Source organism: Vanderwaltozyma polyspora, genomic scaffold, assembly GCF_000150035.1.
Source record: "Vanderwaltozyma polyspora DSM 70294 KpolScaffold1065 genomic scaffold, whole genome shotgun sequence".
NCBI lineage: Eukaryota > Fungi > Ascomycota > Saccharomycetes > Saccharomycetales > Saccharomycetaceae > Vanderwaltozyma > Vanderwaltozyma polyspora.
Window position 1 is genome coordinate 85,128 of NW_001834660.1, and position 15,827 is coordinate 100,954.

General features: G+C 30.2%; 4 protein-coding genes across 4 annotated transcripts; 2 read left to right on the forward strand and 2 right to left on the reverse strand.

The window, feature by feature from the left end:
• Nucleotides 1-732: 732 nt before the first annotated feature.
• On the forward strand, nt 733-987 carry Kpol_1065p38 (uncharacterized protein; the record flags this gene model as incomplete). Its single annotated transcript, XM_001644830.1, has 1 exon — nt 733-987. One exon carries the CDS (start codon nt 733-735, stop codon nt 985-987), a length of 255 nt encoding a protein of 84 aa, XP_001644880.1.
• Nucleotides 988-1,530: 543 nt separating this feature from the next.
• On the reverse strand, nt 1,531-1,992 carry Kpol_1065p39 (uncharacterized protein; the record flags this gene model as incomplete). Its single annotated transcript, XM_001644831.1, has 1 exon — nt 1,531-1,992. The coding sequence occupies one exon, from the start codon at nt 1,990-1,992 to the stop codon at nt 1,531-1,533; it is 462 nt and encodes a 153-aa protein (XP_001644881.1).
• Nucleotides 1,993-4,969: 2,977 nt separating this feature from the next.
• Kpol_1065p40 (60S ribosomal protein eL19) lies at nt 4,970-6,194 on the forward strand (the record flags this gene model as incomplete). Its single annotated transcript, XM_001644832.1, has 2 exons — nt 4,970-4,971; nt 5,627-6,194. Coding segments are annotated over 2 exons (570 nt in total).
• A 2,585-nt stretch (nt 6,195-8,779) lies between these two features.
• Nucleotides 8,780-10,813, reverse strand: TEC1 (Tec1p; the record flags this gene model as incomplete). The annotated part of the gene is made up of 1 exon (XM_001644833.1): nt 8,780-10,813. The coding sequence occupies one exon, from the start codon at nt 10,811-10,813 to the stop codon at nt 8,780-8,782; it is 2,034 nt and encodes a 677-aa protein (XP_001644883.1).
• Between the last annotated feature and the right edge of the window lie 5,014 nt (nt 10,814-15,827).

The window sequence follows — 15,827 nt, forward strand, 5'->3', positions numbered from 1 at the left end:
AAGGAGAGCAGAAAAAAATGGAATTCGTTCTCGGCGTTTCGGTTTGGCTTTATCTCTCACATATACCGCACTATACGGACGGGACGGAAACGGTGATCTGGTTAAATTGTTTGTCTTTATTTTTTTTCTCGTTTGTGGAATCATCTCTCTACTTCTGCCTCTTCCTCTACCTCTATATTCCAATATCTTTTCTTTCTTTGTTTGTTTCCTTATACACCTTTTTTTCGCAATGTTCATTACCGAACCCCTTTTCTTCTCTCGCGCTCTCTTCCTTCTAGTCTCTTCTAGTCTCTTTTGATTTTGATGCTGCTCCCCCCCCCCCCCAAATTAAATAACATCAAACTCTCTAACTCAAGCTCAAACTCAAAACTGAATAAAATAAATTACCTCTTCTAGTCGCTATCCTCCCTCTTTCCTTACACTCGATTATACAATTCTGGATCAATTATTAATACCTTTCTTCAATTCCTAATACAAGACAAGACAAGACAAACATTTGTAATACCAATTTTAGATTCCTTTTTGTGCAAGATATATAAATAGTTTGATATTCTCCTATCAAATTCACTTCCCACATCTTGAAAAAATAGTTTTTCTAGTATCAATTCTTATTCTAATTCAATATTGCATATAAAATAACACCAGTATTATATATATATTATAGATAATATAAACATATATTTACAAACAAGCAAGCAAACTTCCTAATAAATCAATCCATATATTTCAAAAATGTCAACTTTACTATACAAACAAGGTCCTGATTTCACCGACTCTACAGGCTCATTCTTGAATAGTGCTCCAGTAGAAATCTCAACTGTTAAGGGTTATCATGACTTCATTGCAAAGCAAAAGAAATACGACAATATCCAAACTATTTTCAACGACAATAAATCAGAAGGTTATGTATTGAGAGACAGTGAAGTAATTGCAAACATCACAGGTGATGCAAGGGATTACTTATTAGAATTGGCTGGTTCAGTCTAGATAATCTGTCTAAACTATTATCAATGACAGCAAACCTGCTACTGAATTCGAGGCACACATATCCTCCCCACCCATCCACATTATATTGCATTTTTCTGTTCTGTTTTGTTTTATTATTAACGTCACATTTTACTTTTTAACCATGCTACAAACTGAATTAATTCACTTTTCTGATCTGAATTAAAAGTGTATCTATCGATCGACACTTTTGTTCCCGTGCATTCTACTCAACAACTTCACAATTACTTCATTTACATAATAATATAGGATACTATGTACATGTGCATATCCGCATATATATATATATATATATATATATATATATATATATACCAACATAAATATATATATATTTATAATGTTGTTCATCTATAACTAAGTAGTCTTTCAAAATAAAGTTCGTTTTTTTATTAGTTTCAGTTCAGATAAGAGATATTCATTCTTTTTTATAAATTAGATATAATAATAATAAATAAATAATATACACAGTCAGATTAAATGTAAATATCAGATCAGATCAGTTCAGATATACTTAACCACCATTCATCTTAATTCAGGCATCTTTCCATTTAATGGCGGCTCATATTGCGGCACCATCTCATAAATACCATTGTCAGCGGGTTGTTGCTGCTGCTGCTGCTGTTGATAAGGTACTTGTTGTTGCTGTTGTTGAAATCCTCCTCCTCCTGTTGCCGATTGTTCCATATTTTGACGCTGTTGTTCAATTATACCATACAAATCCTGGTCTGATTGAAATCTATATTTCCAATTGCAAATGGTACAACGAATTTGCTTTCCAAAATAAACTGGAAGTATTGGTACAAAAAATACTGAAAAGAAGTCTCTTCTTTTAACTGGTTTTGCACTATAATTACGACACTTTGGACAATATATGTGAGTGAAATCTGTAATTGGAGGAGCTTTTCTATCCATATTGCCCTTTTTTGGCTTATAATTGGAGTCGTAATGAGAGATACCACATACTATCGGAAGAAATAAAAACATTGCTATTAATTTTTAATTCAAAATGACTACAGATGGTTTATAAATTCCGTGAAATCACTGTCTATCAAACTAGCTTGCTATAGGGAAGTAATGATAATAGTACTAATAGTTAACCCCTTTAACCTAATTATATTTACTTGTGTTGTAATTTATTTATTTAAGCAACAACTTGATAAGAAAATAATAGATGCTCTTTAATATCGATAACGATACCACAGTATCCCTTATATATATAAAGATAGTTTATCAAAAATCGAAATTGTGAAACCAGATGAGAAGAAAAAAGATGAAGATAAATAGAACGTGAGTAGCAAAAGCAAAGTGGGTTGTGGCTAATTGTAGTTCTTTAATTTAACATTTTATCCATACAAAAAGAATGAACTTATCAGCCTATCTGGTTAATTTTTTTTCATCCTCAAGTCAGGTTAAGCCAAGACAAGCCAAGCCATGTCCATATTAAAATTACATTAAAACTAAAATTCTGATTACTGTGATTCCTAAAGATTTATCATCACGTTTACAGTTAACAACATCAATATCAACATCAATATCAGTAATAAGAGGTATAACCAACAATCTTCAAACAAGAGAACCTCTCCCTCCCACCTTTCCTTTTCCTTTTCCTAACCGATATCCATTGCTATGTACCTGTAATGTAACCATTTACAATACTCGTTTTTAACATTACTATTACTATTACTATTACTATTGCTATTACAAGAAAAGAAGGCTTGATATGATTGAGGAAAAGAAAGTGGTGCCACTACATCATCTTCCACCATCACCATAACCTACCAGACATTGGGTTCTACAAAACAATAACCCAAAAAAAAAATGTATATATATAACACCGAATGGGTAGGCAAGAGAATGCGTTGCAACAAATGAACAAATGGTTGTAACTTAGCCTCGCAATAGGAAACGAAACATAATCATAGTCATTTAAATATAACAACTGGAGCAACAAAGACAACAACAGTTCTTGTTATTTTAATTATTTGCGTAGAAGCAAATAGTTGTTCATCACTTTATTCTGTTCCTAGTCAAACTACAATATTATAAGTTCCTGATTTTGCAAGATAGTTAGTTAAGTTCAGTTTACTTTTTCACTTACAAGTAGAGATACCAATGTAAAGAACCAAGATTAGTGAACGAATGAATATGTAGAAAATGGTAGGCCAATGCCAAAGATGAAATTAGCAACCATCGATCTATCTATAACTATACCTCGTGTTTCCCTTCTATCAAGTTTCTATTTCATTACAATCCACATTGATGACACTATTCAAGTAATTTTTACAACTTAGCTTGCTTATCTTGTGCTTTAGATGAATAAAAGCATTTGTACAGTAGACTGGGTGGATATGTTGTAACTTTTTTTGTTTTACTTTTGGGTCAAACATATATGGGTTTTTGAGGTTGAAGTAGTATAGTATACAAGAAGTGATGACACTGATGACTGAGGAAAGAGGGCAACTTGATATTGGAGTGGAGATTTTTTTCGTGTTAAAAAAAAAATCATGGCTGATTTCTTTATCTTGGCTAGCTTCGGCAATAAAAAAAACACAACAACAGATATTAATTGTTTGATTCTTCTTCCCATGCCGATAAGCCTAGTTCAAATGAGTTGAAAAACCAAATAGTACCAGGAAGCTATATTCACGTGATCATATATTTTCTTCTGTTAATGAAGAAAAAAACGATCATCCGAATGACTGTTTTAAAATTTTGCACCCGTACATTAGAAGGTGTATGGGTGTTGCCTACATTTTCGGCCCATCTTACTTATTAGTAAAAGCGATGCAGTATGGGAAAGTAACAAATTACAAAAAAAACACATAAGTATATATAATTGAGAAGACTGAAATAGTAGGATGCAATGACGCATTAGATTTGGTATTCCTTCTGAATTTCTGCAGTGTTTGTTACAGACCCATTCACCAAATAATTTAAATATTACTATAAATATACCTATACTTGCTAATAAACTATACTCACCTTCATAGGTATGCATTTTTTCTGTATCAACAACACTAACACAACAATATATTATTTTATCTATTCTTCATATTCTCTTCAATCTATCCACTACAATCTTGTTTCCTTCCTTCTACGTTTAGTTCACTCTGATCTCAGTAATCGAATAGATAATTTTCACCACAACCCATTAATCTTCACATACACAGAGACATTCAATCATCTTCATCATCTCTTCCACTCACGGGTAACAAACAGATAACCCATTCTATCCCCATCATATTCATATCCATACCATTGCAAACTTGTTCCTTCTCTTACCACTTTGTCTCCATCTATCTACATCTCCTATCCATTCCATTGGGACCAGAACAGTTGTTCTCCTTGTAACCATCCTGTTCTTTCTAATTTGTCCTGCCTAAACTGCAACCTCTCCTTCCAGACACTTCCACTCGCTAGACAGACCGTCTCTTTGTAATTTTTCATCTTCCTCCCACGAACCCAACCCAACCCTTTCTAACTCTTGTTCCTTGTATGTTCCATTTTGCTGTGTTTTTTTCAGTTTGTTGGCTTTGGCAGACATACGCAATCTCGCACGCAGACGGACGCAGACGCACACAGACGCACACTAAACCATCTCTATTTTGTGCACTTTCTAAAAATTTCACCAATCTCACAGCGCTTGGCTGGTTTACTGCATCATCTTCTCATTAGCCAACTAATATTGAAGTTACCACCAATACCCTTCCATCATTAGTTTAGTATCATTTCTTTATGTACTATGATGGTAATTCCAACAAACTACCAATTAACACTACCAACATCACCATATTCCCTAGTGCTACCTAGCCACTAGCTCCATCACATAGTGATGATGATAATAATAATTTCATGATACCTTGCATAAAAAAACATATACCTTGAATTTGATATTTAAAAGGCTTCTTGCTAATATTAACTGTAAACCGTACTCGAATTCAAGTAACGATCGAAAGCAAAAATGTATGTTAATTGAATACTTATAAAATGGTTTATTATTAATTATTAATGGTGTAATGAGAAAGAAAAAAAAATTTTTATTAGAGAAATGGACTTGATTGAATTACAATGCGTACCAAGATATATGAATTGATGAATCCTATGTCCAATAAAATAATCTATTCCGATTTGATGTAATATTACTGATCCAACCTAGTTGAAAAGAAATTCCCATTTATATTTTGCAGTGAAAAGTACTATCTTGCGAGAAATAATAGTGTATGAGATGATATTTAAGAGTTACTAATTTGAATACTTCGTGAGAATAATGCTATTACTACCTACAGTCATAAGAGAAATTAACCAAATAGAGAGAAAACAAAAATTGATAAATATATCGTTAAAAAAGTGATGTTCCATACATATAATTCAAATAAGTAATGAAAAAATTTATGCTGAAACATAGTACACGACGTATAACGACTCATTATGTTGCATCATTCAATTTTGCAGTTATCTTCATTTGAATTTACTTGACATCGTGAATAATTTCAATCAAAATTCATAACATCATCAGTAAGAGATAATAATCATTCCAATTTAACAATTAATCTATTGTATTTTATTTTCCGACTTTTAACTAACAATTTTTTATTTCAATTTAATGTTTTAATTACAGGGCTAACTTACGTACTCAAAAGAGACTTGCCGCTTCTGTCATCGGTGTTGGTAAGAGAAAGGTTTGGTTAGACCCAAACGAAACCTCTGAAATTTCCCAAGCCAACTCCAGAGAATCTATTAGAAGATTGGTCAAGAACGGTACCATCGTCAAGAAGGCCGTTACTGTTCACTCCAGATCCAGAACTAGAGCTTACGCCGAATCCAAGAGAAACGGTCGTCACACTGGTTACGGTAAGAGAAAGGGTACCAAGGAAGCTAGATTACCATCTCAAGTTGTCTGGATCAGAAGATTACGTGTCTTGAGAAGATTATTGGCTAAGTACCGTGATGCTGGTAAGATTGACAAGCACTTATACCACGTCTTGTACAAGGAAGCCAAGGGTAACACTTTTAAGCACAAGAGAGCTTTGGTCGAACACATCATCCAAGCTAAGGCTGATGCTCAACGTGAAGCTGCTTTGAAACAAGAAGCTGATGCTAGAAGATTGAAGAACAGAGCTGCTCGTGAAAGAAGAGCTCAAAGAATCGCTGAAAAGAGAGAAGCTTTGTTGAAGGAAGATGCTTAAACAAGTAGTACCATTACACTCTATTCTCAAACTTTAAATATATAAAATATTTTAATATAATTTTCATTTTATTTTCCATTTTACAAATTTGTGTATTTTCTTGAACAAGATAGGATTGTTTTGTTTTCCTTTATTTTAAAACTAAGCTAAATGTTTTAATTGATATAGATAGTTTCAGATTTTGACAATATTATCCAGCTAAACCATCCATTAACTCTTCCATCATAAGTAGAAACCTACAATCGAAATCACATGATCTCCTTTTTTATGTATAGATCATAGAATTTCATACTCTTCTTGGTTGGCAAACCTAATATAAATATTAAGCTATTTCGATTTTTTAAAGTTCGAAGAACTTTACTTATATAACGCCCCGCATTCTGACCCGATCTAGTTGATTATGTCAGTGATTAAAGAATAGTAAAATAAATCAAGTTTAGAAAACAATTGAAAGTTAAATGTAAACCAATCAATAACTTTGTAAGCCTCCTAGTGATAGTCTATCAAAGAACTTTTAATACATTTTCTGATCAAGTTCATATTTGAGAAATCATCCATTCCGGTTCTAAATAAGAAAAAAATGTAACGAAATTAATGACTGTCGATACCATTCAGCCATTATTTTTGGATAGAAGTGTATTATAATTTCAATTTCTTGCTTAATATCGATATAAACAAAATCAAAGATGTGGAATATGTATATCCATTTTAGTTTTATTATTTTGTGTAATTTGACTTCGAGAATACATTAATAACAATTAGATCTTGGCTTCAAAATACATTCGAATTCATTAGGTATTCTTACAATACAGTTGGCTATATACAGATACGAATTACTTGAAAACAACTCTATCTGGCACAATGGCCAGATGGATTTCCAATAAACTTAACAATTTGTCAATATAAAAAATATGTGACATATTTATGAGATAAATTCATTTACTATATTGCAACAATGCAAGAACAATGTCAAATTTGTAACAGTTATAATGGTTTCTTGATATTCTTTACCAACATGGCATTGGGCTAAAAACAAAAAATTTAGCTATTAGGTATTTTAAAATGTTGAACATCATAAATATGATAAATTATAATTTTAGTGGTTTAACAGTTCTGAGAGTTAATAAGTTATATTTAGATTAATTATAGATGTTAGAGATATCCTATTAAAATGAACAGGTGTAACATACTTGTAAGATAAAATAGTTCATATTTTTGGGAATTGTGTGAAGTATAATTAGAAATCGTTTTACCCAACGATATGCTCAACAAAAACTGAAGTTACCAATCCTTGAGTTACCTTTTGATATGCTATTGTATAAATTGACAATAAATTCTAATCTTGTAATATTTTTTATACTGCATTAATTATTGGGTATATTTTAAGTGTAATTCACTTGTTTAATAATGTCACATTATCATCATTATTTGAATATTAGACAAAACGAACAAATCATGAAGTATGTTCAAAATGCATTTGTTTAATTATCTACCAAAGAATTGAGGATGTGTATGAACTAAACAATATTGTCGATTAACTTAATGTTATTTGCTTGAAAGCAGTAGAGGGAATGGTCTTTTGCGTTAATCTATTATATTACTATTCAAAAATGTTTTATTATTTTACATAGTCAGAAAATACACTAACAGACTTTACTAAATTCTCCTTTAATTTATTGAAGCTTATTATTTTATTATTATCAAGACTACTTTTATTAAAATGAGAATAACATTTCTAAACAAAGTTCTATGATAATAACTCAAGATTATATTTATGTTCAAAAAAGTTTAACCGTTACTAGACCTTATCAGATAATATTTACTAAAACCAATCAGACACTAAATTTAATAAAGTAGCTCCATGATTTCTTCTCAGAATCTACATAGCATAATAATTTTGTAAATATTAAATGCCAATATATATTGTTGAAGTAAGATTAGATATAGAGATAATTTTGGAGGTTGGTAATATAATATCAATAATGAAGTAAATTGAGATATTGAAACTATATTGGTTACTACAAAGGATTAACTGAAATTCATAACTGTTCTCTATGAATATAAAACTAGTTAAATAATTTCTCATAAATTAAAAGTTCTTCGATCAATTGGGATACGATTCCAGAAAGAAAGTTACTATTAACAATCTGATTGCTTGGTCAAATAATTGAAATTAAATTTAGTTTCATATCATATATTATTGTGTTAAAACATTAGTTTATATATAATAATTTATTTAGGACATAACATAGTTTAACTATTTATATTAAAACTTTACGAGAAATAAAACTTTCTATTTTTATTACAACACTAAACAGAGGAGCAAATTATGACTGTCAATAATTTTTCTGTCTGTTAGTTAAGAAATCATTAAATATCTTTAGTAAAGATAAACTTTAATAGGAGTTGGATAGGAAATAATGCAAAAACTTGTCTGCCTCTTAGTAAAAAAATCGACCCAATTATTGGGTTAGAAAGGCAGATTGTCGATATAATATTTTACCAATAAATATTGTCTTTTCAAAAATGTGAACTTATTAATCTGATTCATAAAATCTGACTGAATAATGAGAAAGTTGAAACATTCACTTATATCTAGGAACATACTCCGGTTGTGGATAAGCATGTACTTGAGAACCTACAACCTGTTGGATTGGAATTCCCTGTTGAGTAACTGGTTGTTGGACATATTGTACGTGAGATTTCGACTGAGATAAAATGACATTTTGTTCATTATATGTTTGATTTAAAGAAGGTGATCTAACCGGATATGGAGCCTGGGCCATAACTACTGGTTGGTATTGTTGAGGTTGAGGTTTATCTTGAACATATGCTTTGGAATACATTCCATCATTTGAATATATGATATTTTGTGGTGGTGGTAAGGATGTTACTGGTCCATTTTTTGGTGGACTTTGACTTGGTGTAGTAGCATTAGTGTTAGACTGAGATGATTGACGTAACAAAACTATTGGTGCTGTACTTGGATGTGTAAAACTTGATCTAAATGAGGGTATTGATGAAACAGGTGGCAACTTTAATTGGTTATAAGAACTACCATTCATTTCTGATGTATTTTGATTAGATTGGTTAATTGAAGTAGGTTGACCAGGTGCTGTTTGAGCATTTACTGGAGTGACGGCATTGCCATTTATTGAACCTGAATTTATAGTATTTGTTGAAGTAGAAGCAGTAGCTTGTGTTGCCACTGTACTCGATGCAGTATTTATATTTCCTTGGTTAACATAGTATGGGTTGTGATAAATTGGATTAACCTCATGATTTCCTTGATTCTGATACATAGAATTGAACATAGAAACTCTTCTATTTTCATTTATAGGATCTTCAACAGCAGATACGACTGAAGGATTTGGATTTTTAGAATTCGTCACATATGGGTTTGTACCATAAGAATTTTCATGATGAGGAGAATATAAGACGTTGTTGTGATACATTTGTCCTGGCAAAGATGGTAATTTGCCTACAGAAGCAACGCTTGTTCTTGCTGTAGTAGCAACTGAAGCAATACTTGCTCTATTAGGGCCAATGTCATTAGCTGTAGATGTTACACTAGATATTGAATCATTTCTATTGAACATGTATGCAGAGTTTGAAATAGAAATTGGATGGCTTTGAGGTTGCGTAGGCTGGCCGTTAATACCAGTAATATTATTAATATTAGTACTCTTACTAACTTTCAAGTCATCACTTTGTTTAGACCATGGATCTATAATACCTTCGAAAACTGAATAGAATAATTTAACAGTGTGTTCATTCTGCTGTACACCGTGTTCAATTAATCTTAAAACTTCCTTTTCTAATTCTGATAATGGTACACCGTTTGCCATCTTATTTAAGATTGCCTTTTTCCATACTTGAATATGCGAGGAGATCTGTTTCTTAGTTCTAACTTCACCAGTCTTATATTGGATATAAATGGAAATCAACTCATTTCTACCATAATTTTTATCTAATAGCTTAATCTTATATGTACCGTTCTTTAGAATCAATCTTAATGCATTAATAAAAGCAGTTTCAACTTCATGAGACCATTTATCACAAACTTCTCTTAAAATTGGTGATTTACTAACAGAAGTAGCTTGGATTGGGATTGGCTGATGTGGAACAGATAAAGAATTAATATGAGCTGAAGTATCATTCGATACAGAATGCATACCAATCATACAAGGTGCTGAATTTGGAGGATTAGTTCCAGTTGGAGTTATAGTTGTTGGAGGTGTAGTGGTTGGTGGAATAGCCATCCCACCTTTAGGATGGTGGGAAGTTGTATAATTTTGTTGATCATCAATAATTGATTTCATGCTATTTTTATTATTTAAATATGGAGAAGTATTAGAAGATCTGTTGCCAATGTCTAAAATAGGTAGCTGTTGATTTGAAATATTATTAGTCAATCTTAATTTTTTTGTATGCCTTAAATATGTACTTGTAGCTGGATCTTCGTAATGTGATTGAGTAGAATGATTTAATTGCTGTAAATTGACGTTCTCATCTAATGCACTTGCAGATGATCTTTTCTGATTAATTCTATCAGTAAGGTTCATACCACTGTGATCTGGATAACTGATCTGAGATTGAATTTTAGCAGTAACAGACATTAATGACAAATAAAGAAATGAAAATAGAATATAAATACAAAAAATTTAGTAATTCAAAAAGATAGAGTTAAGTAATATTAACACTCCTTTTGAATGATTATAATTATGATATTTATATTTCCAATTAGAATTTGATTGGTATCAAAGAAAAATCACAACTGGAACCGAGAGATCTAATGGTAGCAAAATTATGATTCTTAATATAACAATAACAAAAAAAAATATCTATCTCTTGCTTAATTAAAATTCACAATATCAAACCGTGAATTAAAATGATGTCCCAAACAAAGTACAGTGCTTATATGGGGAAGAGGATCAGGAATTTTTTTTCTCAGTATTGTTTGTTATTAAAATTAAAAATTAAAATTTTTTTATAAAAAAAGAATAAAATTTAATTATAATAATATTACAGTATCTTGAAAACAAACTATTGAATATGAATACTTTATGCTAGTTATCTTTAAAGTCCTTGTGATAAATCAAAATGCTAGATTATATATGAAATCCACTCACTACTTTTAAAATAATATCTTTATTTCTTTCAGATCACTTTCTTTTTTCCTTTCTAACTCTTTTTTTTTCTTGAAAAAATAGCTTAGAATTCGAAAAATAGATTTGATCTCTATACTAAAAGTAGATATAATAGATATGGAATGTAAAGAGGGATAAAGAATGTCTTGTCAAACAGTATTGATGAGTATTAGGATGAATACAAAAGTGGGTATAATACTTAATTGAATCAACCACTGCTTAGCTAATGAAAGTGTAACAAAAAAGAAGAATGATATTAAAAAATAAAATAAAAATAGAATAAAGTAGAGTAGTTAAATAGAGATATATGCAAATATCTATTTTCCCTCAACAATATTTAATTTATTGAAATTAAATTAATTATTATTAGTATTATTATTATTTTTTAAATTGTTCTCTTGGTGTAAAGTTTGTAAATAATAATGATATAGTGAACAGTAAATAATTAAAATACAACTATAGTAGAATGAAATAGTTAATAAATCAAAGAGTAGTTAATTTATATGTATATATATATAAATATATGTCGTTTCAAGAATGAAATAAGAAAATATAAAGAGGTAAGATGTGGATAAACGAGAAAAGAGCAAATGAGACATACATAGACACATGTTCCTATCGCAAAAACATCATACACTCTCTCTTTATATATATATAAATAAAATCGAATATAAAAATTATTTATATAATACATCTAATGGTGTATGCTAAGCTATACCTTCAAAATTTATAAATAATTCTATTGAATTTGATTAGAAAAAATCGAATATAATAATAATCAACACAATGAATCTCCTATAAATTCTACTGCTGTTGTTGAAACCGTTGTATAAGACGGTATCATAGATAGATAACGATGTGGTAAAGTGAAATGTACTTGAATTTGAAATTTTGTTAGCATTAGTGGTATTAAGGCATATAGGACATTAAATTAAATATAGAAGGGCATTGATCGATGTGTGACCATTTGTAAGACATACATCTACAGTCAATGGACAATAGGTAATGCCGGTTCTCTTAAATTAGTATATTTTTCATGTATTGTATGTATTGTATGTATGTATGTATGTATGTATGTATGCATGTATGTATGTATGTCTATATATTTTAAGATATCAAGAATGGTACGTGTTTTTAACAGTTTAAGAGTAAACTGATTTAAAAGAAAACCTGGTAGATTTTTAAAATTTATTTTAAATTTATTCCATTTTATTATAACGAATCTCTAATACGGACAAAAATTTTCCATTTAAGAACACAGTTGAGTACATACGCCTTCTGGCCTACTCCATTATGTGTGTGTATGTGTAAGTATATGCTGCGTAAGGATAAGTGTGTGAGTATTTATATAAATATATATATATAAATATATATAAATATTAGAACTACTAGGTAGTGATTGTAATAGGTGTGGTACACAATATCTACTGCTCAAGCTCGCATTTTGCATCTCTTCTTATTGTAAGATATTGTAGTAAATTTTATTTATATTTTTTTTTCCTTCACTTGGACATTCATTCATTCATACATATGGTTAAAATGGAGCAGCATAAAAGAAATTTCAGAACGAAGAAATGAACTAGAAATTTTTAAAAAACCAGGAAAGTGGAAAAGTCCTGTTCCAATACTCTCTCTTACAGTATAATGTATTGTAGAGTTGTATCCGTATAAATTAATAATCTCGAAATTGGAATTATATAAACTGCAAAATTCAATTTTTCATAGACATTTTTCATTAAAAATATACATAACAATTACTAAGAGAAGGACATGCAGCTACGAGAGAAATATTTTAAGAATTCCGAATATATTAGTCTATAAGCAAAAAAAAAGCAATTTATTTAACTTAAAATTTATCTCTATTATTATTATCAATGAAAAAAAAAAATGTTTGATACAAAGTTGGTAATGCTGAGTAGAACTTGAACAGTAATTAGAATCATATGGAGGAGTAGTTATAATTTTCGAAAATTCTATTTTATCTGTACTGTGTGTGTCTTGTGTGCGTGTGTACTTAGTAAACTTTGGTAATGTTTTAATTTAGTTGTATAGTTGCTGCCGTTGTAGTCTTCGAAATTGTCCAAGACTACTATTAAACACAGCCCAAGGAAGGAAAAAAAAAAGCAAACACTAAAGCCAAAACCAAACCCAAACCAAAAAAGCCAAAAGCCAAAAGCCAAAAATAAATATTATCATTCCAGTGAGAAAATGAAATTTGTCCTTATTTTTCCAATTAAAATTGGCTTGCTTTGTTTCTTAATGAACCTCATAACTTTGATGATGATTTTATTTTCTTCTTTTAATTTTTACACAGAGATTTTGCCAAACATAACTCAAACCATCTAGCTTGAAGCTTTACTTGATTTCTTCTTCTAGTATCACCTTCTCTTAAGGAAAAACTTGAGAATTTATTGTAGCAGTGAATTTTAATCGAAAACTAGGACAAATTTTATGATTGACTTATTAAGAAATATTTGTAGTGTTTCGAAACCCAGAGTACCACAGAGTTCAGAACCCTACAGATGATTAGTTACTGTACACAATTGTTGATACAATTTGTGAAAGGCAAGTTCAAAGAAAGTACAAATATGTGAACAAGAAGATGTGTGCTTGTAAAAGTAGTCAATAATTATATAATAAATGTGTGGTATTAGGCACTTCATTTCTTTGGTGGGGGAGACCAAGAGAAGAGAAGGGAGCCGATATAGTTCATGAAGATGGGGGAGGTTTGACAAGGGAAGAAGGGAGAGGTTTTTTAGAAAGAAATATAGAACTGTGAGTATATTTTTGTCAGAGGAAGATTCAATCAAAATCAATCGATCTATCGATCAAATTGGTAGTTAAACTTCCTGCTGTATGCATTTTTTTCCAACTTCTTAGGATATTTTCTTTCCCTGTGGTAAAAATCATACGTATAAAAGACTTGAAAATAAAAATAAAATTTCATTATGGGCAGAACCTTCTGTAGTTCGATAGATTTAATCTTTATTGACTGAATGAATTAAGAAAAAGCATACAACATTAGCACAATTGCAGTGCGATTGATGGTGATGGTGATGGTGATGGTTAAATTCATAGTAAAAAAAATGTAACATTGTTTAAACTTGTACGAGTTAATCTCTACGTAATTAAGAGTCTATCAGGTTTTTAGGGCGGAATGAATGAAATATACTAATTACGTATAATTCCCAAAATATCAAGTTTGTATTTTTAAATTGTAATATGACAGGTACATCTTATTATTATAATTAACGTGTTTTACAGATGTCTATGGGCATAGCAAGATATTATTAGGTTGAATGTTAGGAGAGGTGGCTATGAAAAGAAGAAATGATTAGTTAACTACATCTTTTGTCTTGTCTTATATGAATGAGCTCGAGTTCTAAGATTATGATTGTTTGATTGTATCAAAAAGGAATGTGGTTATATCTAATTAAACAATGATTCGTTTTGATACCTAATTTAAAATGTGGAGGAAGTAGGAGGGGTAGGAGGGGTTATAATTTTATTTAGAACCATTTTAATTCCTTGGCTTTATCATCTTGGTTTAATCCAAAATAGGGAATGGATAGATTAACTTATTTTCCAAGAAACGTTGCAAAATGAAATAAAGGAATACAAGGATAAATAATGTTTTTGTTTTCTTGGCTTTTTCTGAATTATTAGTGAAGGAATCTAGATAGTTTGTTTCTAATCTTTCATTCATTTTACTTTATTGAGGTCTAAGGCGCCACACAAGTTTCCCAACGTTGTGTCCGCACCTTCCTTTTTTCTCCCTTTGTTAAATATATATTCTTTTCTTTTTGACAATATTTGCAATGACAGTAACTATTTCTATAATATTAGCTATTAACGACTGATTATTAGTGAAAGGCAAGTAACATTATTGCCAATAGCACTACTAAAAATATATGCAAGCTCTGCTATGACAAACAAGGGGGCTGGGTCAATTATTATCCGACTGGATAATAATTAATCCCTTTATTGTATGACAAATTATGAATAATACAAAATAGTCCGATTATGATGATACTAAAGGCGACGTCAAAAGGTTTTCATAAAAAAAAAAATCTATTATTAGGAACTCCTATTAAACCAAAATGGATGTAGATTATAGTTATGGTCATAAACTAAAAAATTCTTCGCAAATTATAGATTTGAATTGTTCCAATTTGGACACACAATCCTTATTTTCCTTACCATTTCTTCTTAAAGATTTTGTTAAATTTACCTATTCGGCATTATATATGATCGTAAAACCATCCTTAATATAAATATAGAACCGTGGGAAATATGTAAAATGTAATTGCCTCAGTCATTGAATTATATTCTGTAGAATTCCTTGTTCTCTCCAACCGACTACATAATGGAAATTAATCTCCAATTTTAAACAGAGATTTAAATGACACTTTGAATTTTTTGCCTATAATTGAGAAATATCCATATAGTAAATGTATAGAGTAATAATTAAAACAGTTCTCCT